Genomic DNA, 23,513 nt, shown 5'->3' on the forward strand with positions numbered 1-23,513 from the left:
CAATAGTTCACATGAGGTATGGAGGGTATCCCTGCCCAGAACTATGATTATGGTATACGGTATATACCGGTAGTTGAAGATTACATTCAGCTTGGCGCTAAGAAGCTAGAGAGTAAGTTCTCTTGAGGATGATTTGGGACTACATTACTTAGAACGAGGAAAACATTCCAGAGCTGTAACAGGCCCTGTTGCTTGTTATCTTGGCAACCAGAGAAGTGACTGGCTAGTCCAGGGCCAAATGGCAGACCAGGCGTTCTGCCCAGACCCCAACTGCAGGTCCTCTGCACCACTCGCTCTGCCGTGCATTTGCCCTGAACAGTCCCCGTCAAGGAAAGGAAGGCTACCAGGTCTTGGCAGCCCCTGTTCAGGCTCACCGGGTATGTGGGCTTCGTAGTGATTTCCAGGAGCTTTTGCTTGGCTCTCCGCTCTGCCTCACGGGCTTCCTGCAGGTCCTGCTTCAGCTGATCAGCCTCCTTGGCCCTGCAAGAAAAGGAGGAGCCGTCACCTCCATGGAAGACGACAGGTGGAGGAAACAGACCCCCCTCTCCTGGTGACCCCCCTAGAGCGGTGGGACCTGGGTTAATCCCGAGGAAGGCACCAGATTGGACAAACAAGGATGGTAGAGGGTGGTGGGTGGGGCATTTACAGAAAATCAGAACTTCCAAGCTAGGAACAACACTCCCAGGTGTTGTTCTGCTGCAACTGGTAAATCTAAAGTGGAAGAGCAGGGCAGTCTGTGGGGAGAAGAGTTGAGTATAATAAGCCTTTGTAATTGGCGGCGGGGGAGGACAGTTGGGCTGTAGGCCCTCTCTACTGCATTTCTGGGTGAGAGCGGGATGAACCAAGGAAGAATCTGGTGGATCGAAGGTCTTATGCTGGATTACAAAGGGCAGGAGGTGAAAGAACGGACCCCCAAAGCCCTCCTACCCCCCAAACAACTGCAGGCCAAGTGCCCACATCCTCAGGCACCAGTGGAGGGGCTCGCACTCAGATGCAGGTCCTCACCCACAGGACAAAGGATCTAACCCATCATGCCTCACTCATGGGGGAAGCGATCCGAACATGGAAAGAAGGGGGCCCGGGCAGGGCAGAAAACAAGGAACTGTGTTTTTGGACCAATGCGCACAAAGTGGAGAAGAAAACTGAACAGATTATACCTTGGTAGCGAAAAGCTAAATTCAGATGTTCGAAATCAAAGGAGCCAAACGCTGTGGGAACATGCCAGAGTTTATCTGAAGGCTGCAGGACTAGAACAGTCCAGAGCCTGGAATACTCTTTGAAAAGTACTGACGACAGTTCCATCCTTCAACCTGGCTGGGAGCGGGCCATCCTGGCCGGGAGCGGGCCCTTTCCTCCCATCTGCTGCAGGAGCCTTGGCTCCGAGGAAGGCCTGCAGGGAAGTGGGACCTGGTTTCTACATTAAAGGTAAGTAGCTGCTGTCTCTCCACATGCCCCGTAAATGAAAAGGGAAACAAATCACATTTTTTAAATGTACGAAGAGCTTCCTTATATCTCCTCAGCTAAAGGCAGTCTGTGGACATGCTTGACGGGTTTCCTGCAAACACGGTATCAGAGGGACAAGGGCTTATCACAAAGGCACAGGCATGACCCGAGGTCCACTCCACAAGAGAGCTCCAAGCTTCCTTCCAATAGCTCCTGCCCAAAACTGGATTAAGCACCAGTCCCCACCAACCCAGCAAAAAAGGAGCCTCTCCCCTTCCCAGATGCTAGAGAAGCAGCTGGAGGACAGTTGCAGCCATGCTCTGCCTCAGGGCAAGGTCAGGACTGAGCAGCCCCTCACCTGGGCCCTAGGGCCCAGGACCACCCAACCCCCCACCTCTGACCTCCTCTCTGACTCTTCAGCCATCTTCAGCGCCAGCACCTCGGCCTCCAGCACTTTCTGCTCCATCAGGCGCTTCTCTTCCTCTGTCCGAATGGCCGTGGCCTTGATGCGCTGCATTTCCTGTTCGGCCTCTGCAGCCTTCTGTGCCAGGAGTTTTGCCTCCTCCTCAGTGATTTGGGCCTTTTCCGCCAACAGGTCAGCCGTCTCCTCAGACCGCATCTGGAGGGAAGAGCGCCGTCAGCTGGGGTGGGGATCACGCACCTATTTTCCCACCAGGTATGAGCTCAGACACTCAGGTAGGTCAGCAAGAACCAGAGCCTCCGATTCCTTGGGGCCCTTCCCCTGAATGTCCCCCCACAGATGACACCCTGGCAAACAGATGGCAAGCCACACCCCTCAACTTTTCAGAAGGGCCCTTCAGGTTCCTCCATGGGGAGCAACAAGAAAGCACCTTTCTGGAGTCCCCATTTGAGCTGAGGTTTATGCTTTACAAGGGAGAAAACCAACTTAACTCTGTTCTCGTTTTTCCTTTTAAATCAGTTCCAGACCAGGGGAGTCTTTTTCCCCTGGGGCACATGTAACGATGTCTGCAAACATTTTTGATTGTCGCAAATGAGACAACCAAAGTAAGGTGGTACCTCCAGCATCTAGTGGATAGAGACCAGGGACACTACTAGACACCCTTCAGTGACAGGACAGACCCACCACGAAGGACGATCCGGGCCAGGGTCAGTGGTGCTGAAGCTGAGAGGCCCTGCCTTAAAGGCATCCCATGGTGAAAAGGAGTTTGTCTGCATGTGAACTCAGGTTAAATTTGCTTCTGCCTGCACAGGTGGAAAGGAAAGGCACTATTTTTTTTTTTAAGCTTAAATGTCAAAGCAAATGTCACTAATCTGTGGTCCTCGGGAGGTCTCACGCCAGCAAGCTGAGCAAGACCCCGAGCAGCCTCCCGGGCCCCAGACCCCAAATCACCAGTGCTTCGTTGGCCATTGTCGCTTCTTCTTTCATCTGCAGCAGCCTCCTCTCCAGCTCGTCCCTCGTGCGCTCAGCCTCCTCCCTCATCTGCTTCTCTCGAGCCAGGCGCTGCCGCTCCATCTGGGGGCGGGGACGAAAGCAGTCACTGAGAGAAGGGGCTCCCAACCTACGGCGCCACAGGGATCCAGGGAGGCCCAGCAAGCCAGCGTCTCCCCTTTGGGGACCCTTTCCTTTTGGTAGCCAGTGTCACGCTTGTCACCTACCACTCTCTGCCCTTCTAAACCAGCTGTCAAGTTGAAAGCTATGCTCCTTGGAGGAACATCTCGTGGTAACCAAACCAACAAAGAGCCAAGTCAGCTCTCTACCTGGATTGAAGGGGGCATTCTTACACAGCGTATGCTGAACCAGCCACCTTGCCAAAATCCCTTTTTGTGCCGAGAGTCCTCTCGGGACTCTGCCCTGAGGCTGACGGGACACAATGCAGGCTCCTTCTCCCTGGGATGGAGCCCCAGAAATAGACAGCTTTCTCCTCTGGGTGGATGAGCCACCCCGCCATTTCTAATGTGCACAGACCTCTTCCACACCTCCGATTTCATCCACACCAGAGCTCCGCTCTTGCCTCTGACCCACAGAGGAGACGAAATCACTCTGCGTGCTGCACCAGTAGTTCACACATTGTCTTTCACAGGGGGAGGCTGCAGCAGCCTCCGCACAGATTCACATGGAGGCACCTCCTGAGCCAGGCCTGCGACAGGAGGGTGCCAGGCGGGGAGCACAGCCCCCATCCTCCAGGCGCCAGTACAAAGGCGCTGCCACCTCCTTTGCCTTCTGGATCACTGTATTAATTGGGCCACATGCCGAGCTTAATAAGGCAAACAAGCACAGGACAAGTGCTGTTCACTGTGATCCGGCTGTACTCACTGAATTCGGGAAACAGAAGCCAGAAGTGACCACTGCACCATTTTCTTCCTTAAATAATTAAAGCACATTTAATTACTTCTTGCTTCAATCTTCTCCCAAACACAAGATTTCTAAGATTGCTGCTTTTTTCTAAGTACTAAGCAAAAAAATAAAAATAAATAATGCAGTGGACCTCGAAGGAATAATGAAAAGACAAGCCATAAAATACTGTAAATTCTTCTCTAATTTTCAATGAAAAGCTTGGCCAATTTGTTCTCTAATTTCCATCATATTAGGATTTCCATTCGGCGGATAACTGTGTGTCCATTAGTCTCCACGTGAAATAGCCCAGGCAGTCCCCTTCCATCCCCAGCACTGCACTTCCCCGCGGCCTCCACCCCCTTAATAAGGGACCTCTCGTCTGCAAAGTGGTTTAAGCAGTAATGACTTTCAGGTTCAATATGTCCTTTGATCCGAGACAGAGAAGAGGCATCATCAGCCCCCACGTGATAGATGAGAACACTGAGGTCTGGAAGTTAAGTCATTCACTAGCGTCACAGGCTAAGTTTCACAGCTGGCTCCAAGGTCACTGTCTGTTTGGAGAGGGGGGCGTGGAGCCCCGACCTGCAGTTGCCAGATCCCAGGGACGTGCCTCTGCTGTTCTACAGGCAGTGCAGGTCGGGGCGTGTTCCCGCTATTCGCTGCCACAGCCTGCAGGCTTACACACTCCTCACTGTTTTTAGATCTCTCGCTTCTAAGCTTTGCTCTGCTGCAAAAGAAGTCAGACGGGGCTCTTCTGACAGTTGCCGCCGTCACACTGTGCTGGCTCAAGAGCATTTCTTTGTCCAACAAAACCCGTTCCACCACCCACAAAGCGTCCTGAAGAGCACATCTATGGCCTGCCATCTCAGAAAGCAAAGAGATGGGGAGTTGAAAGCACAGGATCAAACTGGGCATTTCATTCTGAAACTCAGGGCTGGGAGCCAGACCCGCCGGAGTTCCCAAATCAGAGACAGCTGCGCACAGACTAATTATTACACCTTCTTGAGCCCGCAAGTCCTGAGGGCCGCTGACTGCAGCTGCTGCTATGCTATCTAGTAGTTTGTCCAAAACCACAATTAATATTCTCAGGGGTGAGGCTCAGATTAGTTGTGTGGATTTCGGTGAGTCAGAAAGGCCTATGAGTAGGAAACAATGATGCAGATTGTCCAGTCTGCTGATAGGCGCTCGGGCACCTCCCGTGCTGGGTGATGTGCCGCTGGGCTGACCTACAGTGGGGAAGTGCAGCCAGAGTCTAATTAGCATTCCAGCAGCAGCATTGAAATGCTGCCATGCATTCTATCACCATCTAATTAGAAAAGGAGAAGGCCGGGCAAAGGAGACAGGAGAGACAGGCAGGCAAAAGGAAAGCTTAGCTGGAGGGAAGAGAAATGGATGAATGGGTGGGGACGTGCAGGCTTGACTATTTCTTTCCACTTCACTTAAGTGGAGGAATAACTAGAGACATTTCTTTTAGATAGGCTATTAGAGTTTATCCCTCAGTTCCAGAGCTGACACCCTACCAGCTGGGCATCAGCCAAGAAAAATCCAAAAGATATAAAATAAGAATACGTATTCTCCATGACCAAAGGACTCTTGTCTGCCGGTAACCACTCCTCACCCGCTGGGCCAAGGCCACCAGGTGGTACCAGCAGTCCAAACACGGTCTTGCTCACCTGCTTTCTAGCTTTCTCCTCCCTGGCCTGGGCTTTCATCTGCTGAACTTCCAAAGAATCGGCCTTTCTTCTCCTCATAAAAAGGTCATGGTTCCCAATACACAGCTGAAGAATCTGTGGCCATGGAAGCGGGAGAAATGTTAAACCCACAAATTTACTTCACCGCTTACAGCTCACTGGCGCTGCAGCGTCTCGGTCTGAGAGCTCTCGTGGGCAGCGGAAAGGAAGCCTGGAGAGGGGAGCGTGGCGTGAAACACCAAGGCCGGAATCCTGGCCTCTCGTGCTGTCAGCGCCGGAGAGAGCAAACTGAAGGGGCCTCAGATGCGCCAGGGGACAGGAGGCTAGATGCTCGTATTCCCTGGACTCCAGAGAAAATACTGCCCACGTGCACCAGGAAGAACGTTCGTAACAGCTTTGTTAAAAGGGCACAGAAGTGAAAAGCACTTAATTGTCCATTAATAGGGGAATAAGAACAGTATATATACCTGCAGCCACATGATGGAATGCCATACAGCAGTGGAAATGAAGGGATCATATCTTTAAGCATCAACATACATAAATCAAAAATAATGTGTAAAATGGGCAAGTGACAGAGAATACAGCTGCAAGCATTTATACAAAACTTAATAGTATATTTGTTTTGCCATAAAAATAAAGTTCTGATGAAAAGCAAGAGAATAATGAGCTTAGAATAATGATCGCCCTTGAGGAGGGGAGAGGGGGAGACTGGCTAACATGAGGGGTTTCAACAGTATTGGGGTGTGCTATTTCTTAAAGCTGGGTAGTGGGTACATAGGCACTTATTTTTATTATTCTTTATGCCATATATATGCACATTATACTTATTCTTTTATATGTATGAAGTACTTCAGTAAAAATAATTTTTACAAATGCTTCATCATAAAACTTAGGTTTGACTCTTTAGGTTAAGCTAAAGAGAAGAGTCTTTCCCGGCCTATCAGAACAGCATGTACCGAGATGTCACTCTGATACTGGTTCAAAAAGGGCGTTTGATTTCTCAGAAAAACTGGAGCTATCGGTAATAAAAACCAGGATCTCAGCTTACCAGCTTATTGACACGCAGCTTTGAGGAGTTGAACTTGAAGACATCGATTTTCTTATCCAATGGTTTAATAGTAAACTGAAGGAAGGAAGCAGAAAACAGGTTCAGGCTGACAGCCTAGAATGTTACCAGCAACTGGGGAATTCCGCAAAAGCAGCCACCGCCCTGGCAAAGATCCAGCACATGGCTGTTTCCCTGCCCCGGCTTCCCAGCACCCAGGCATGACCGCAGGGTGAGCTACGGTGGATTATAAGTGTCTGAGGGCACCAAGTCCTGGACTGAGAAACCTGAAATACAAACCCTTGACAGGCCCAAGCTCCAGGCTAATACTGGGAGGGCCACACCAGAGCCTAAGTCATGGCTGTGACTTTAGGAGGCTCACAACCTGGTGAAACTAGATGAACAACAGTCGATGACTCAAGAAATTACATCACATATTATTAGTGCCTCATTGGGTGGCACACATCACAAATGTCCTGGAGGATTCACAGTAATCTACCATAAGTAGGAGGGGACTTAAGCTGGTAAAGAATATGACAGAGAAGCGAAAAAGCAGGATAGAAGGACATTCTAGACAGGGGAACAATAGAAATAAGGCAGAGATGGACAAATGAGCAGTGTGTGTGTGTGTGTGTGTGTGTGTGTTCTTGACATTATAAGCTCTTTGATGACTAAGAGGATACTGTGGGCTTAGACTGGGAGGGAGGCTGGGTTGGGCTGGGGCTGGTGAGGTGGCCTGAGAGTAGACAGAGGGGTTAAGATTCGATGTGACAGCATATGGGGGATAATTCCAGGTTTCTGACCAGGGGGATTAGTAGATGCAAGCTGATGACAGAAGGAATACAGTAAAGCGTGAAGACGAAATCAAAGGGAGAGAACAATGAATGAGAAGGATAGGGTGGTAGCTGATGGGAGAACCCAGGGCCAGGCCACTAAGAAAGGTACCACATAGAGAACAAATGGCAACCGTTGTTGTCAACTATTCCTGATGAGACCAGACAGGTCCTAGGTTTCAAAGACGCACTTAAAAAATACGTTTGGAAAGATGCCCTGGCTGGTGTGGCTCAGTGGATTGAGTGCCGGCCTGTGAACCAAGGGGTCGTCGGGTCCATTCCCAGTCAGGGCACATGCCTAGATTGCAGGCCAGGCCCCCAGCTGGGGACGCGTGAGAGGCAACCACACATTGATGTTTCTCTCCTTTTGTTTCTCTCTCCCTTCCCCTCTTTCTAGAGATAAATAAAACCTTTAAATAAAAAAATACATATGTTTGGAAAAGATCTATTCTTGGGTATTTCTTTCTCATGCTATATTGCCCAACAAGGGGTTAGCACAATGAAGACAGAAAACAACGCTTTGTTTAGCTTTTGGTCAAGTTCACTTAGAAGCAGTATCACCCTGTGTAGGCTGCTATTTGTGAATTTTGTGAGCTTATTTTGGGCCTTGCTGTCAAATCCCGGAGCTGTCAGCAGGAAACCACAAGTAGTGGGGAAACCGCAGGCTCTGCACCACGCCAGGGCTGCACAGAGAATCAATGAATCACTTAAAATAACCCACATTTCTGTTTTGACAGCATGGCTGTCATACATAAGTACTAAGACTACTTCCTATTATGTCAAGTCAGCTTGGGGTCTTTTTACTGTGAGAGTTATTGACGTGATGGAACATGACGGTGCCTTGCCCCCAGAGAGGGCGCATTACGGTCTATGACATCCGGCCACACGAAGGGGGGCTTCAGGCCTTGGGCTCTGGGAGAACGCGTGTTTTGGGAGCCTGTAGCACACAGATTTGTGGATGTGCAATAAACAGACTTTATAAAATTGGAAATGAAAAACTACCATACCATGGCACACCTACTGCTTTAAGACATGTGGAGCTTTCAAGTTAAGTACTTTAAAAAATAAATACCTTAAATGCTCATCTCCTGGGCTACTGACAAAAATTGGAAAGCCAGAATGTTTTGAGTTAAGAAGCTCCATCTGTCTCATCAAGCATGGCCGAGTAGATCTCAACCACGTATTAGGAACCAGGAGCCTGCCGTTCCTCTCTCTGAGCTGCTCCGAGGAGAGAAAGCAGGAAGTCTGCCTAGGAGTGGGTGGGGGCTCTGCAGGCAACACGAACCATTGCTGTTACTATCCCCACACTCAGGTGTCCCGGCTGTGTGGGCACCAGTAAGTCACTGCGCACTGTCTGGGCCTGCTCTCCGCTGCCTAGTGCCCTGTGGCTTCAGGGAACCTGGCACTTAGCCCCTGCCATTCCACTCCCCAGACACAGGTCACCTGAGCTCTCTACGTCTCTGCTTCCTGCGACGTGATAGAGATGACCAAACCCAGCCCCTGTTCTTACAGCAATGTTCGTGGGAGGACGAGCAAGTGGGGGTGACAGTGCCTGTACAGGCAAAAGCACCGTATCACCGTCACTCTCGTTGCCAGTCCCTCACACCACAGCCACGTACCACGGCCGCCCAGCCGGCACTGGACTGTAACTTCCCTGAGGGCTAAGACAAGCCTTTCTATATCTTTGTTTCCACTACGAGACCTAACACAAACCAGAAGCTCAATAATTCCCTTACTATGAACGAAGAATGAATGAGTGAGCGAACAAATGAATGAAGGACTACAGCTTTTGGGAAAGGTCACCATCCTGTCTAGAAATATTTGAATTCTAACTTAGAGCGTTTATCTAAATAATTTAAACTTAATTATTCTCAAATTCTTGTAAGCAAGTCAGCCTGATATCATTATTTATATCATTGTTGGTATATGCCACCCCCCTCCACGTATCAAGCATTAGACACAAAGAGAAGGTTTAATACATTCCACACTTAAAGTGCAAAGAGAATTTCTCACCAGAAATAGAAAGCCAAGTAATAAGAAAAGGTTACATTTTGGTTTGTTTACTGTTCTTGCGGTTTAGTCCTGACAGGTTGAGCTTCCCAGCCTCCTGGTAGTCAGCAGGGGGTTCAGTTAGAGGCTATTCGAGAATGGGACGCCTGTACTGTTCTGTATATACCATACGAATCGATAACCAAAACCCAAAGCCTGGGAATTAAATGATTTCCTTGACAACAGGAGAAATCTGGCCGGGGATGCTTCAGCAAGGAAGGAGCAGAGATGGGGAAAGACCTTCTGCTGAGCCACTGGCGCGTTGGCAGCACAGATAACGTCCTACCTCCTTGTCGCTGTACGAGATGTTTCGGATTTCATTCCACGGGAAGGAGATCTTGGGGGTCAGCCTGTTCTCGGGGTCATAGATGTGAAGCCCCAGAGCGTCCACTCCAAGCAGCAGCTCTGTGCCCTTTTTATTCTGTAGATTCAACAAAGAACAGCTACTGTCAGCTCCAGCTGAGGCTGGAGGTCTTATTCAGCTTCCCCAAAGGCCTGGCGCACACTGTTACATATGACAAGTTTCAACAGTTCCCAGCAGAAGCCACAGCTGTCTCATAGCCCAGGGGGCCTCTGGCTTCCTGAATGGAGGCAGGTGGAGGCAAAACCATCCCATTTATATGATTCGTGTGTCCCACAGAGGGGCGACTGGAGTCCCCCGTCGCTGGCTCGCTGGCTCAAGTAGCAGCAATCTAAGCATTGCTAGCCTCTAATTAAATAACCAGGTCACCATAGATATAAAATAAAAACCTGCAGGTTTCATCATTTCTTATGTCAAAAGAAAAAACTGTTGAACTACCAGAAAGAAAACTCGAATTGCTGAGATCAGATGGTCTTATTACTACAAGTTAAAGTATATCTTAGTGTGAAAAAGCAAGTATAAATGTTAATTGTAGAATCTGTGCAGTGAGTATATATGGGTGGGTATTTATTCACTGTAAAATTCTTTCAGCTTTTCTGTATGTTTAAAATTTTTTAGAATAAAATGTTGGAAAAATATATCAAACTGAATTATACATAAATTAGGTCTCAGGAAGGCTGTGTAAAAAATTAATCGCCTATACTTATGTTCTGCCTCTGATGGTCACAGATCAGGACAGCCAGAGGGCAAGCGTGCTGGGCCTGCACATTGCTGACCCCGCTGTGAACCTGGAGGCCACATCCTCAGGCTGCAGGGCCGTCCACCTGTGCTGCGGTCTGGCCTTTGTGTGACGGAGGGGGGAAGCTTCCTGTGCAAAACCCCTTGCTGACCACGATGAGCCCAAACTGAAACTCAGGGGCAGGAAGACAGAGCTGCAACCCGAGAAGGCACGTGGACGGTGATGAGAAGCGCCCACCTAGTGGCAGCTGTCACGTGGACAAGGGCCTGCTCCAAGGTAGTTTTTTTCCTAACACCCTGAGGCCAGGTGTGATTGCCAAAGCATGAGAGAGATTCCTCTGCTTGTCTTCAAAGCTCTTAAAGCTATGTACTATGTAAATACAAGTGAGGCTCTGTACTTTTAAAATCCATGGTATTTTGGAAAATGAGATGTTTCTGACTATTTTGTTTAGCTCTGGGAAAAAAAAAAAAAAAAACAAAGGATCTCACTTCGTGCTGCCTATCACCATGACTCCGACATCTCCGGGAGAAAGGGAGGGAAACTCAAGCAGCCCTTTGGAAATGGTTTTAAGCACATGTGTTCCTGAGTTGACAGTGAATTCAGGAACTTTAACTGAAACATGCATTAGCTTTGTCTATGGCCTAATATAAGAACCACACACACACACCGGTATCAGACTGCTATGAGAAACTGTTTTCCAAGGATCGTAAAACATGAGTTTTCTAGAATCTAGGTGGTGGGTATATAGAGCAAGGGGGATTCTGCTGACAAAACCCAGAAATGCACTAAATTACCCTGACCCTAAAGAAACCGAATCAACAAACACAAATTAATAAAACTTTAGAAAATTTAAAAAAGTAAAATAAATTTTTAAAAAACTTGAGAAAAATACCTTCTGTGTTATCACGGAAAATCCTCTGGGCACTCATTTACTCTATGACGTGACATGATTTGTCGGGGTGCCTTATTCTTTAAAATTTGTGTTTAGAAAACAAATCAGGTAGACAGCTAGGCTAGGACATTTTAAATGTGTTCCGATTTACCCCAATTTAATGTAAAATGTATAGGGACTCCCCTAAGGAAAGCAAACCATACTGCGACGGTTGTTTTAATATCTCCTCCTCTACAGTCTGGAGCCAGCAATGAACCACTTGAGCAAATTCACATGGATTCCTTTGGAAGGAGCTGCCTCCTGCTACAGCCAGCAGGGGACCCTCCGGAGAAAGACTGGAAAGGCCCGAATGCCTATCTGCTACAGAGGCAATGGTTTCCCAGAGGACGGAGGACTATTAGTGGTCTGAACAGAAAACCAATTAGCCTGCTAGAGAGAACAAGAGTCTACACCCAAACAGGTTGGTGCTGTTTATAAGCGGTTTTACTCTCCTTGTGCCCTTGGGGAAAGAAAGTACTGACAGGTGCTCCCTGGGGGCCCAGATCTCACAGAGCCAGATATAATCAAATGCTGCACTCAGACAGGGCCCCTGGCTCAGTGCAGGACCAGCCCCCCCTAAACCACTCCCCTCCCCACGCACCGCCCTTCTCCCAAGGCTCAACTCACACCTAATTACCTAGGATCTAATTGAAGTCCCCAAAATAGAAAATGAGGCTATAAGACCCTCTCCCCTTTTCTTCTCCTCTTCACCACTGAACCGTTAAAGAGTCTACCACCCTGAATGAGAAAGTAACCCATCTTAGCAGCCTGTCCCTGGTTCAGCCTGTTTATACGCAGGGAACTCGGAGAAGCTTCAACGCACCCGGATTGCGAAGTAGTTCACGCCGTACATCTCCAGGTCCTGAGCTATCTTCAAATATTCCATTTCAGCTTCATCCCTGTGGGGACAATGAAAGACATTGTCACTGGAGCTAAGTGAGAAAACTGGAGGGCTGGTGCCTGCCACGCTGAGCATCAAATCTGCCAGGGGACGCGAGCCAGAGAAGACACCGTGAGGCTCTTCCTAACCCTAAGCCTGCTGAATACAACGAGGTCAAGCAGAATCTCCCATTCCCGTAGAAACAAGAAAGCAGATTCATCACAGCATCTCTTGGCTTCAACTCCATGCTCTGTTCTTGGTAAACAGTGACACTCGTCTCATAATTCAAGAAAATCACATGGTATGTTATCGGCTCCCCTCAAATGGATGTGAGTGTTCGCATTTTATTTAACTTGTTGCTTTATCTAATTGTGTTTTTTCTTCACTTAGAAGGTTTCAGTAATGAAACCACTCTCCCTGCAAGTCACTGGGAATTACCTTCCTGATTTTCTTTCTGTGGCTGCTGTTGGAGGTTAGGGCAAGAGCCACGTCGTCTGTAAAGCCCACGCCAGGCCACCTACTTGTGAGCTGTAAGTCGAATTTTAAAGAAAGCTCTTGAAGCAGCAATGACTTGTAAAAAAAATACCTCCCACCAGGCACCGTATTGAAATGTTTTAAGTCAGGTCTCCCTATGACCTTGCCTTCTCTCACTCTCCGATATCACATGAATTTTAAAAATTCACCCTGGGAGAATGCCAAGTGTTGGCAAGCAGGCGGAGCGACTAGAAATGACGCACACTGCAGATGTAAATTGGTACAATTACTTCGGAAAATTGTTTGACATCATGTGTAATAGCAAAAGACAGCAGACAACTCGACAACGTAGATGCCCATCCACAGCGGGATGGAGACACAATTTGTGGTTTATTAGTACAGTGGAAGGCTACATAACAATGAAAGGGGGAAAAACAAACCAGCTCCTGCTACATGCCACAAACCCAAATCTCACAATATGATGCTGAGTAAAAGAAGTGACATCCGAAAGATAGAAACTATCTGGCTGCATTCACATCAAGTTCGGAACGGGCGACGCGGACCTAGGGAGTCTGCAGTCAGGAGACGGGCTCCCTCTGGGGAAGGAGGGAGAGTGACGGGGGTCGTGCGCTGCCCCGTTGCCTATTGTTGCTTGGTACTTTCACTTTGTGATGATTCATCCATCAGTATATTATTTATGATGTGTCCACTTTTTGGTATGCATGTTCTACTTTTTTAAAAAGTAAAAAAAAGTGTGTTATAGGATGTTCATTTGAAAAAGAGGAAAAAATATGTTAACAATGAATGAAAAAAGGATCAGTTCCTAAAGTGATCAAGGGAATGCTGATTGAGATTTAGGATACAATTCTTTACCTTTTAGATAGAACTTAGATGGATAAAAACAAGTGTTGGGGAGAGAGGTGGGGTGGAGACACTCTCATACATGCTGATGGGCACGTAACTGGGCACAACCTTTTCGGAGGGCAATTTGCTGGCACCTGTCAAAGCTCGAAATGCTCGTAGCCTTTGACTCAGCAAACGCTTCTGGAGGCTCCGTGGGCCGAGCCGCCTGTACCATTACAGAACAACCTAAGACGGGGTGTGCTTCGCAGAACGGGTTGAAAACGTGGAAAACATACAGCTCCTCCAAATGCCGTCAGGGGAGGAACGGGCGCAAAAGCTGTGGGACATCCAGACAACAGAATTCTCCCAGCGAAACTGAACCACCGGCGAAGACAGCAGGTGTGTACCTCCCGGCAGGCACTGAGTGCCTACAAGCACTAGGAAAGGGGTACACACAAAACTGAACACCACCGGCATTACTCCCCGCTCTCTCTTTTCTTTTATATACTGCAGCAAAGCACTTTGTTCAACAAGTATGTCCTAGTTTCATAGTTCTAAAAAAAAAAAATCCCAGGAAGAAATGTAAACCCAAAATGAAGCAGCCTCACCTGGCTCGGCCTCGGTGCTCTGCGTACCAGGCTGTGATTCTCTCCTCCCACATTTCTGGAGTCATTTGATACAGATTTATGACCTACCAAAAATATGGAGCAAAATTAAAAAAAAAACATACACAGAGAAAGTTTTGGTATTATTTGCCATTTTTATCATTACGCATCGTTTCGACAAAATAGCACAGCTATTTTTAAAAAGCCACATGCAGGGAGATAGCCGCACACGGAGGTGGGTGTGTAAACAAGCACCATTCAATCCGAGTCACAACTCAGAAGAGAGCTGCACCATTATTCAGGCCCAGGGGCACCCCTTGCCTGGCAGGGGCCCCTCTTTCCTGGGCTGCACACCCCTGAGGGAGGACCTCAGTTAGGGCTGGCCAGCTGGGCGAGGCTGTGCGTGGTGCTGCCTTCGCTAGCCCGCACACAAGCTCTCAGAGGGGCAGGTGAAGTCGGGGGAAGGTGAGCAGCAGGCCGTCATTACACGTGATGGATGAGTGGAGCTATGAAATCAGAAGCAGCAAAAGGGAGGGAGGGCCTGCTCCTTCGGCTAATGAACAAGATGAACACACCAAGGATTAAAAACTACAATGCCCACTCCTAACTCATTTCCCTCTATCCAGCCCGAGCAGCTGCTAACAGCTCAGCTCCCTGGGCTGTGAACGCACGCTGCTCCTTACTCCTCCGGAATCGCTGATGCCCGCCCACCTTTAAAGGGAGGGCCCTTAGCAGGCCGTGCCAGTCCTGGCAACCCCAAACTGACCCCTTGAACCTTTGCTTTTTAATATTCTTAACAGAGATTCCGTTCGAGATTGATTACAAAATATTTATAATCATGTTCTTGCCATGTGTTCCCACGATCCCTTCGAGCCCTTGGGTTCTCTTTCTTGTAGACCACACAGCTGCTCTGCCTTCCCGAATTGGGGATTTGATTTCTTACCCGTTTTGGAAGCAATTCCTCTTGGGCTAAAAATCCCCGCTTGTGAACAGAGGGGTCATAGTCCCCGTACTGGAAAGAGAAAAAGGAGAGAGTGAGTGATTGAGATTCGAGAGACAACTGTCATTTCTGAGCGGCTGGCCTCCGTCTCAGTTCCTTCCCAGCTCCAGGGAGCAATTCAATTCTGATGACAAGTCGAGATTTCAACCTCGCTAGTTTGTTATCCTTGAATGAAAATACAAAGGTGATTATGTCTATAAACAGAGTTGCAGAATCCCTGTGGGGGTTGTGCTAATAAGAATGTGACATTTGTATGGAAAGGGAGCCGTGTTTTCTAAGTGGCAGAGAAAGCAGTCCCTGCCAAAACATGAGCTTTCGGAATGGAACGACAAAACACAACTGTGGAAGTTGTGATTAGCAAGGTGTGATAAGAGCCTTACCTAGGAATGCTTCTAAGTGGCTGGTAATTGGAGCCAATTGCTGGTAAGTAGGAGCTGGGCATAATGCTGACAATATTTGTAATACCTTTCATTGAAGGCTCTGAGAAACGCTTTAGAAAAACCTGACGCCAACGCTGTCATTCATGTCACACAGACAGAGAAACAAGTAAAAGGGTGACTGGCTTTCCTACAGGTGCAGAGCAAGTCACCAGGAAGGCCAGGAGCGGGCCGTGCCTTTTAACGTGTTCTTCCAGGGGAATAACTTGGAGATTTATTTTTCTGATTTAAGAAAAATAATCCCTTTCTTTCTTAGGAGACTTAAGGCTGACCAGGAAATAATAATAAAAAAAAAAGATGGAATTTTAAAACAGAAACTAACTAGAAAACAGAGAGAGTATCAAATCAGAGCCTGTGTCTTGTCAATCAGCATTCTGTGGCTTTTTTCTTTCGACCAAACCAACAAAATTCGGTATTTTAGTAGACTCTTCTATAGAGATTTACCGTTTCAGCCACCAACACTGGGAAGACAAAAGGAAGCTCAGGCAGAAGGCTGCTGGCTCTCTGCACCACTGACTCGGGTCAGGACGCCGCCCGCCCTGTCCTCCCGAAGGTCCTCAGGTTGGACTCCTGGTGTGTTTTTCAAATGAGGTCACACACCCAACAACATCCACTCATGCTCGTCTGCAGCTTTCAACTGTATCTCATTCCCACACCACCTTACTATAAAAGCTCCACAGATTAATATTGCTCATGAATCTCCTAATTAACTTACAAATGGCAGAAGGGCACTGCCTTGTTTTTCAAGCGCTAACAGAATTAATGTGTCAAATTTAAACATTTTCAATACGCCACAGAGTTGGTGGCCCCGTCTAGGCATTTCTCCATTTAGGAGAACGTGAAGGAGCCTGGTGTGTCTCGATCTCCGAGAGGCCTGGGGCTGCAGTCAGCAGTTGCTCTGAGCTTTGGAGGCCCGGTCTCAGGAGGCAGGCTGCTTACAATTCAGCCCCAGCTCTTTCCCTTCCTAGCTGTGGCCTCAGGGAAGCAGTGTCTCCACTTTTTCATCTATAAAATGGGGATAATAACAGTATTTATCGTCTAGCACTCTCAAATAAAATAAGTACCCTGAAGTTTAAAAAAAAACTATGGCTGACACACAGCACTCAATACAACCTGGTGTTAACAGATAAAAACTCCAGCTGAGTCACCTCTCTGAGTGTTTCCTAATTTGTCAAACGACAGCGTTGGTTTTAGAGGATTTTGAAGTGGGGACTGCAGAATATCCCCCTGGAGGCTGGAGTAAGCCACCCTCCCTTTAAACCTCAGCTTCCTCATCGGAAAAGCAAGGGTCATAACAGCGACTGCCTCGTAGGCACTGCTGAAGATGAAGTATGACAATCTAAGCGTTTTGCATCGTGCCTGGCTCAGAGTTAATGTCGTGTGTTATCATTACCCTCCACATTGTTTATAGTGACACTGGTCACTGCTCGCCTCCAGTTTTTAAAGGGGTAGGATGCTAAAGAGAGTCCTGTTAGTTGCATCTGCAAGCTTCTCAAAGAGTGCTGATCAAGTCCTAATGCAAAAGTAAGCAGACATGCAAAGTTAAAGTTGTAAATTCAGATTCCAAAGACTTGCAAAAGAGTAATGATCCACATTATCATACTGAGCTCCCAGCGACTCCACGGACCAAGCGGCTTGCATCTGAGCAATTGCAGAGGCAGCAGAGACCCCACTGAAAGAGCTTGCTGCTGGACTAACTTCACCTACAAGATCAAAGCTACCTTGGTATATGTGTCTGCTTTTAAATGTCTCTTTAAAAAACAAAAGAACAAGAAAATCCTTAAGTTGTGGCAGTTGGTGAATACAAAAGGAAGTCATACCACACCGTGGATGGAAATGGCGGTTCCTCATCCTTTTATGTACGAAAGCATTCTGATAATATCACCAGGACTGAATTTACTGTGAGGCTAATGAAGCTGGGCTTTCAGGCCCCTGCACCGAATTTTGTCCTCATAATTTGCATTCTTGCCTTAAAAAGAATCCTTTAAGTTACATAAACTTCAGGCCCCACAAACCCCAGATCCAGCCCTGAATTTAAATTTGAGAAAGGAGGTCACCATTTACAGGATTCTTGGAGTCAGTTCTTACACGAAACAGAGGTATTTAATACCCTTCTGGATGTCAAATACTGTCTTCGGCCTGCACGTATAGAACGTTGTACCAAATGCTCTGGACAGGAGTTCACGAAACAGAAAGATTTAATTAATACATATACAGCACAAATCATTAGATCCCTACCACACACATCAGTCACTAAAATACGGATGGATTAAAGACTTAAGCCATAAGTGAAAATCCATCAAAATACACAGACAAAACGTGGAAGAACTTGTGTATAAAAATGGTAGGTGGAGCTGTTCTAAAAGTCACTCGAAACACAGAAACAGATCGACAGTCTGACACGTAAAAAAAAAAGGTTAATACCCATCAGATATGGAACTCCTATAAATCAATGAGAAGATAAACAGAGTAGAAAAATGAGAAGTCATAGGCTGTTCACTCACAGGGGAAAGAAATACAATGATCAGTAAATCTATGAAAAGAGACTCAGCCCCAAAGGTAATCAAGGAAATGAAAACTTAAAAAATCTATTCTTTTCGATCAGATCAGCAAAAATGTAAAAGACTAATAGCATCCACGAGGATATGAAAAATAGGCATTCTCTCATACTGTTCTCAGAAGTTAAATCAGGACACTTTTGGAGGGCAATTTGGCCATATCTTTTCTTTTTTAGATAAAATTTGCATACATAAATTCATCATTGGAGGCATATAATTTAGTGGTTTCTAGTATACTCAGAATATTGTGCAACTATCACCACCATCTAATTCCAGAATATTCCCACCACCCCCCAAAAAGCAACCCCATACCCACGAGCAGTAACTCCTGCTCTCCTCCTTCTGTCCCCCGACCCCCGCCCCAGCCGCCACGAAATCCACTTTCTGTCTCTACGCGTTTGCCCGTTGCCGACATTTCATGGAAATGAAATCACACGATATGCAGCCTTTTGCATCCAGCTTCTTCCACTTAGCAGCTTTTAAATTTTAAATGTTCTTATCCTGCGACCCAGTTATGCCATTTCTTGGTATCTACCAGAGAAATACTGTTCATAAGTTCATACTCAAGGATGTTTGCTACATCCTTCTAAATGATAGAAAAAAATAATAGAAAAAATCTAAATGTCTGCTGATAAAGAGATATTTAAACAATCTGGAGTCCCCCCTTTTTATGAAAAGCAGTTTAAAGAAATGAGGTGGGTCAACCTGTATGGACAGTTTTAAGTGACAGAGGCACCTCTTGTGGGAGTCCCTGCGGCGCAGAGCCGCTGAGGAGTGGGATTTGGGAACTCCTCCGGGCCCGTCTCCCCACCCAGCACTCTGCAGAGTTTACACCAGTTCACAGCCCCTTCCAGCAGGTAAATGAGCTTAAATGGTGCTTCTACAGATTCAGTATCCTAGTCAACCATATAGGTTTGGAATGTTACCTATCGTTCCTCTAATTTTTCTTTCTTTTGATTGCTAGTGAGATTGAGCATCTTTTTCTTTAGAAATATTTTTTAATTGATATTTTAGAGAGAAAGGGATCGAGGAGAGAGAAAAGAGAGGCAGGGGAGGGGGAGGGAGAGAGAGAAACTGACTTCTTGTTCCACTTATTGATGTATTCATGGGTTGTTTCTTCTGTGTGCCCTGACGGGTATCAAACCTGCAACCTAGGTGCATCAGGACGACGCTCTAACCAACTGAGCACCCATCCAGGGCGGAGCATCTTTTTGTACTTACTGATCGTTCTTGTTTTCTCTTCTCTAAAGTGCCCATTGTTCGCACCCTTTGTGCCCATTTTTCTGCTACCTTTTTCTTATACAGTTAAGAGTTCTTTATATTCAGGGATATTTATTTAATTCTACTTCTAGAAATCTACCTTAAGGGCAGAAAGCTTTTGCATATTTATACCAAAAATCATATAAAAGGATTTTTAGTAAAGCACTGGTTATAATAGGGGAAAAGTAGAAACTAAAGCTACCTCTTTCTCAGAAGGGGGATGGATAAATAAGCTAGGTTTATTCATCAATGGTTACCATAAAGTGGTTAGAATCAATGAGCTAAGTCTATACATAAAACACAGATACACCATTTAATCAATGTTGAGTGGGAAAAAAAAAACACTATTCTGTAAAAGGATTTGTAGAAAAGATATGCAGAGTATAGCACCATTTGTAACAACTTATACCTTCTGGATTTTTTAAAGCCAGCCTCTTCCTAATCACCTCACCACCATCTGAGGTGTGAATCTCACGGTCTCTCCCCAGGACGACTACCACAGCCTGCTAACAGGTCTCCCTGTTTCCAAACTTGTCTCTCACTCCCACATGCCCTTCACTAAGCCAACAAAAATCTGTCTAAAATATAAACCCTTCCCTAGCTCTTTATCACCCACAGGATCAAGTTAAGACCTTTTATGATCTAGCCCATTACAGATATCTCCAGCCTTGTCTCTTGACACTCAACATACACTGTACATACACCTAACTTCTTCATTGACTCGTGGCGCTCTCTCCTCAATTTGTATCCAAGAATATTTACTAAGAAACAATAAGTCTCCTCTCCCACCATTCTTTTCTCCCTCTGAACACTAGGAGCCTACAGGCCAGCACTGCAAGACGGATAAACTGTATACCATTCTCTCCCAAAGTCATTTTTACCAAGAACACACTCTCCCCCAAAGTCGTCTTTAACAAGAACACATTCCAAACACCAAATCGTCAATACAAATCCAACAGGTGGCCCACAACGTTGCAAGATAGTTCGCTGTTGCCACCCGACTGCACCAAAAAACCAGCCCCTACTTTTGATTCAAGTGTAACTCCAACTCCAACCAAGAAATGTGGCTCTTGTTAACTGAACCATGTGATTAATATTTGTATTTATACTTTGAGGGTAATTGTTTCTTTATGCTTCGGAATTAACTGTGTCTATATCATTCAAACAGCTAAAACACTGTAATGAATACATTTGTGGATAATTACATTCCATGTGTTAATGAGCCCAATTCGCTTTCCCCTCCATACTTCTGAAGTTCCTTTCTGTTTCAGGAAGGTTGTGGAAGAAAACACACTGAACCTAATGGAAGGAACCAGTACAATTGACTGAAAAGTTTGGACCCATGTGACTATGTCGGCGAATCTGGGATTCAGTCAATGGCAGTGCATGCCGCCCAGGGGCCTCCCTCAAACGCTAGATAGGGAGGCACAGGAGCAAAGCACCGAGTCAGCCAGTGAGGCACCAGGTCTCTTGCCCCGGCTCCACTCTCTAGTTCTGTTCTGCTTCAAATCCTGTCCATCCAGGAGTGGGGTACAAGTTCCATGTCTTAAAAAAGAATTCATCTAAAGTACTGTGTGTTGACACAAATTATGCTACTCCTTTCTCAGCCTTAAATTACTCATCTGTAAAATAGGCATAATACTTTCAAGCCTTGGTTTAATGCAAAGGCTGTATGCTAAGCATCGCACGAAACATTCATGTTAACACACTGTTTGCAGGTAGTTTTTATCGCGCGCTCTATTACCAGTCAACGTAAAACGTATAAATACGTTTCCCGCATACAATGTGTTAAAACATTTTGTAAAACCGTAAAACACTACGGGCATGTAAGATCTTACTAATATTGTAATCAGGAATATCCTTTTAATGTTAAGCAGCAGACCTGGAAACTGGGAGCATGTTATATAATAATCCTTATTTTCCCAAATGCAGGCTTGAAATCATAAGATTAGCTTTATTTGTGAGATCCTGCGAATTTACACCGGAAAAAACAGAACAGCCTCCTCCATATGAACCCCATATGCTCTCTGTGAATCACTTTCATCTCTAAATGAGTAGGACCCAAATTAGTAGGGCTTTCCTACAGTGACATCTGTTTAAGCAAACATCTGCTGGTTCCCAGAAAAGTTTTTTCCTTTTCTTCCCCCTACAGGTGGACTTTGAATTTGTGGCCCAAAGTCCATGCAAAGAAAATGTAGCCTTCGAGCTGGAAGCCCTTCAAGGAGAGGTGGTGTCCTTGAGAGCTCGGGTCTCCTCTCAGCTGGGGAGAAAGCGTGCTAGAAAGGAGCCCAATTCCGGGCCAGGAAGTGCTCGGATTTAATGAGAGAGACAATGACTGCTTCATCACTGTCAGGGCGATACTGATTGAAAGGACACATTTTTCCTGTTATTAATATTCTTAATCAAAGCCTAAAAGGAAGCATATGTTTTAGTTGAATCAAGGCCCACTTTCTGTATTTTTCAATTACTCATTTTGCCGGGCAGTGAAGGAGGGGAGGCACGAAATGTCATCCTGAAGCCATGAATTCTGCCTGCTTTTTTTAGCGCTCCCCCAGGATTACCCGAAAGACCTCGGGCACATCACTAAAGGCAGATACTTGCGTTAGTGTCTGTACAGTGACAGGGTCGACACTGCCCCCTCCTCAGGCCGGAGGACGCTTAGCAAATATTAGACCTGTCACCAAATGATTACGAGTCACCAAATGACTCACTCTGGTACTCTGTCTGTCTGGCCAGTATGTACAGAATTTTTTTCCTCTCCAAATGACAGGCTAGTTATTTCCTGGCTTTGATATGAAATTGTATGAATTTTTGTAACACTTCAGGGAAATGGCTTTACGGACACCTCTCACTAAGAAGAAAAATAGTAACAAAAGATGATCCAGGATCACAAAAGTAATCAAGCGGTCCTAATTCTGGGATTTCTCATGCTGTGGAGACAGGCGGTGAGCAGAGAGACCAAGAGACAGTGGCATGTGACTGAATGGAAACCTGACGGACATCACGCCCCCGGGCTGACCCTGGAATTGGGCTCAGAGAAACAGGGGGGACAAAAGCACAAGACCATCGATCTCTTTTCCCGCCACTCTCGTGTGGACCTCACCATCTCTCACCTGGATGTGGTGCCTCTGGGAACGCCTTTCTGCTAACCAGACAGCTCAGCTGGGCTCCGCAGGCCAAAGAGCCTGCAGTGCCCGGCCATGAGCAAGGGGGCATGCCCATCGGGGTGGGTGAAGCGGGGCACTCTCTAGGGTGTGGTGAGGTCCCCACACAACAGGGCTGCTGGTCCTCAGAAGATGGGTTTGGAATGAGAGCCTGGGCCTTTCTGAACTGAAGGCCATGTTGGGCCCAAACTGGAGATCGTAAGTTCATTTTTCCTGGTTATGTGCACAGTGAGATTACAAAGAAAATGTATCAAACTATATACACTTACTTGTACACACACACACACTCACAAGATTATACAGAAGTGAAACATCAACACTTGGTTCCCCTGGTTGACAAGTTCCACCACCTCTCGCTTGCTGGGGAAAGTCTCTCTGGAGTCTAGAAAATCCCAAAGACACAGGAGACTGGAGCGCCCTTGCGACATGTATTAACACCCGGGAAAAATACATTTTTCTTCATTGAGCCTACCTTGGCCTGGACGGCGTAAGAAGCCAGGAGCACGGAAGCCTCAGGAGGGCAGTAGATCTTTTCATCTAAGATCTGCTTCTTTACCTGGAAGGGCAACAAGGCAGACATGACACTGTGTGCATGGACGTGAGCCATGCAGGCTGCTCACGGCAGATGGCTGCAGGGGTGCTCGTGCGGGCTGCCGAACCGGCCTGGTAATGATTTTCTGACAAAGAGTGCCATTTTTTTTTATTGCTGCAGACAGGTTGTGAGTTCAGCCACAGAGAACTTAACTGGTAAGATGGCCATGCGTAAAAAACAACAACAAACCAACCTGTATCTGCTCTGTTCACGATCAAATGCTGGAGAGGGAAAACAACCTTCCTGGTTAAAACGGAAACTAACATCTGGGCTGTGACAGAAGAGAGCTGT

At 46.7% G+C, this 23,513-nt stretch overlaps 1 protein-coding gene across 4 annotated transcripts in view; it reads right to left on the minus strand.

Moving 5' to 3' along the window:
* The window catches only part of NF2 (NF2, moesin-ezrin-radixin like (MERLIN) tumor suppressor), a 70,557-nt gene that overhangs the window by 16,734 nt on the left and 30,310 nt on the right, over window positions 1-23,513 (minus strand). For all 4 annotated transcript variants that reach the window (XM_045826797.1, XM_045826798.1, XM_045826799.1 and 1 more), the window contains exons 4-13: window positions 23,103-23,186; window positions 15,155-15,223; window positions 14,215-14,297; window positions 12,233-12,308; window positions 9,665-9,799; window positions 6,500-6,574; window positions 5,434-5,547; window positions 2,816-2,938; window positions 1,845-2,062; window positions 375-480 (exon numbers count right to left, since the gene is read on the minus strand). In XM_045826797.1, coding sequence (XP_045682753.1) covers window positions 375-480; window positions 1,845-2,062; window positions 2,816-2,938; window positions 5,434-5,547; window positions 6,500-6,574; window positions 9,665-9,799; window positions 12,233-12,308; window positions 14,215-14,297; window positions 15,155-15,223; window positions 23,103-23,186 — 1,083 coding nt within the window. The remainder of the gene's footprint in view (window positions 1-374; window positions 481-1,844; window positions 2,063-2,815; window positions 2,939-5,433; window positions 5,548-6,499; window positions 6,575-9,664; window positions 9,800-12,232; window positions 12,309-14,214; window positions 14,298-15,154; window positions 15,224-23,102; window positions 23,187-23,513) is intronic.

Source organism: Phyllostomus hastatus, unplaced genomic scaffold (genome assembly GCF_019186645.2).
Source record: "Phyllostomus hastatus isolate PE091 unplaced genomic scaffold, TTU_PhHast_1.1 phas_scaffold_760, whole genome shotgun sequence".
In the NCBI taxonomy this organism is placed as follows: Eukaryota; Metazoa; Chordata; class Mammalia; order Chiroptera; family Phyllostomidae; genus Phyllostomus; species Phyllostomus hastatus.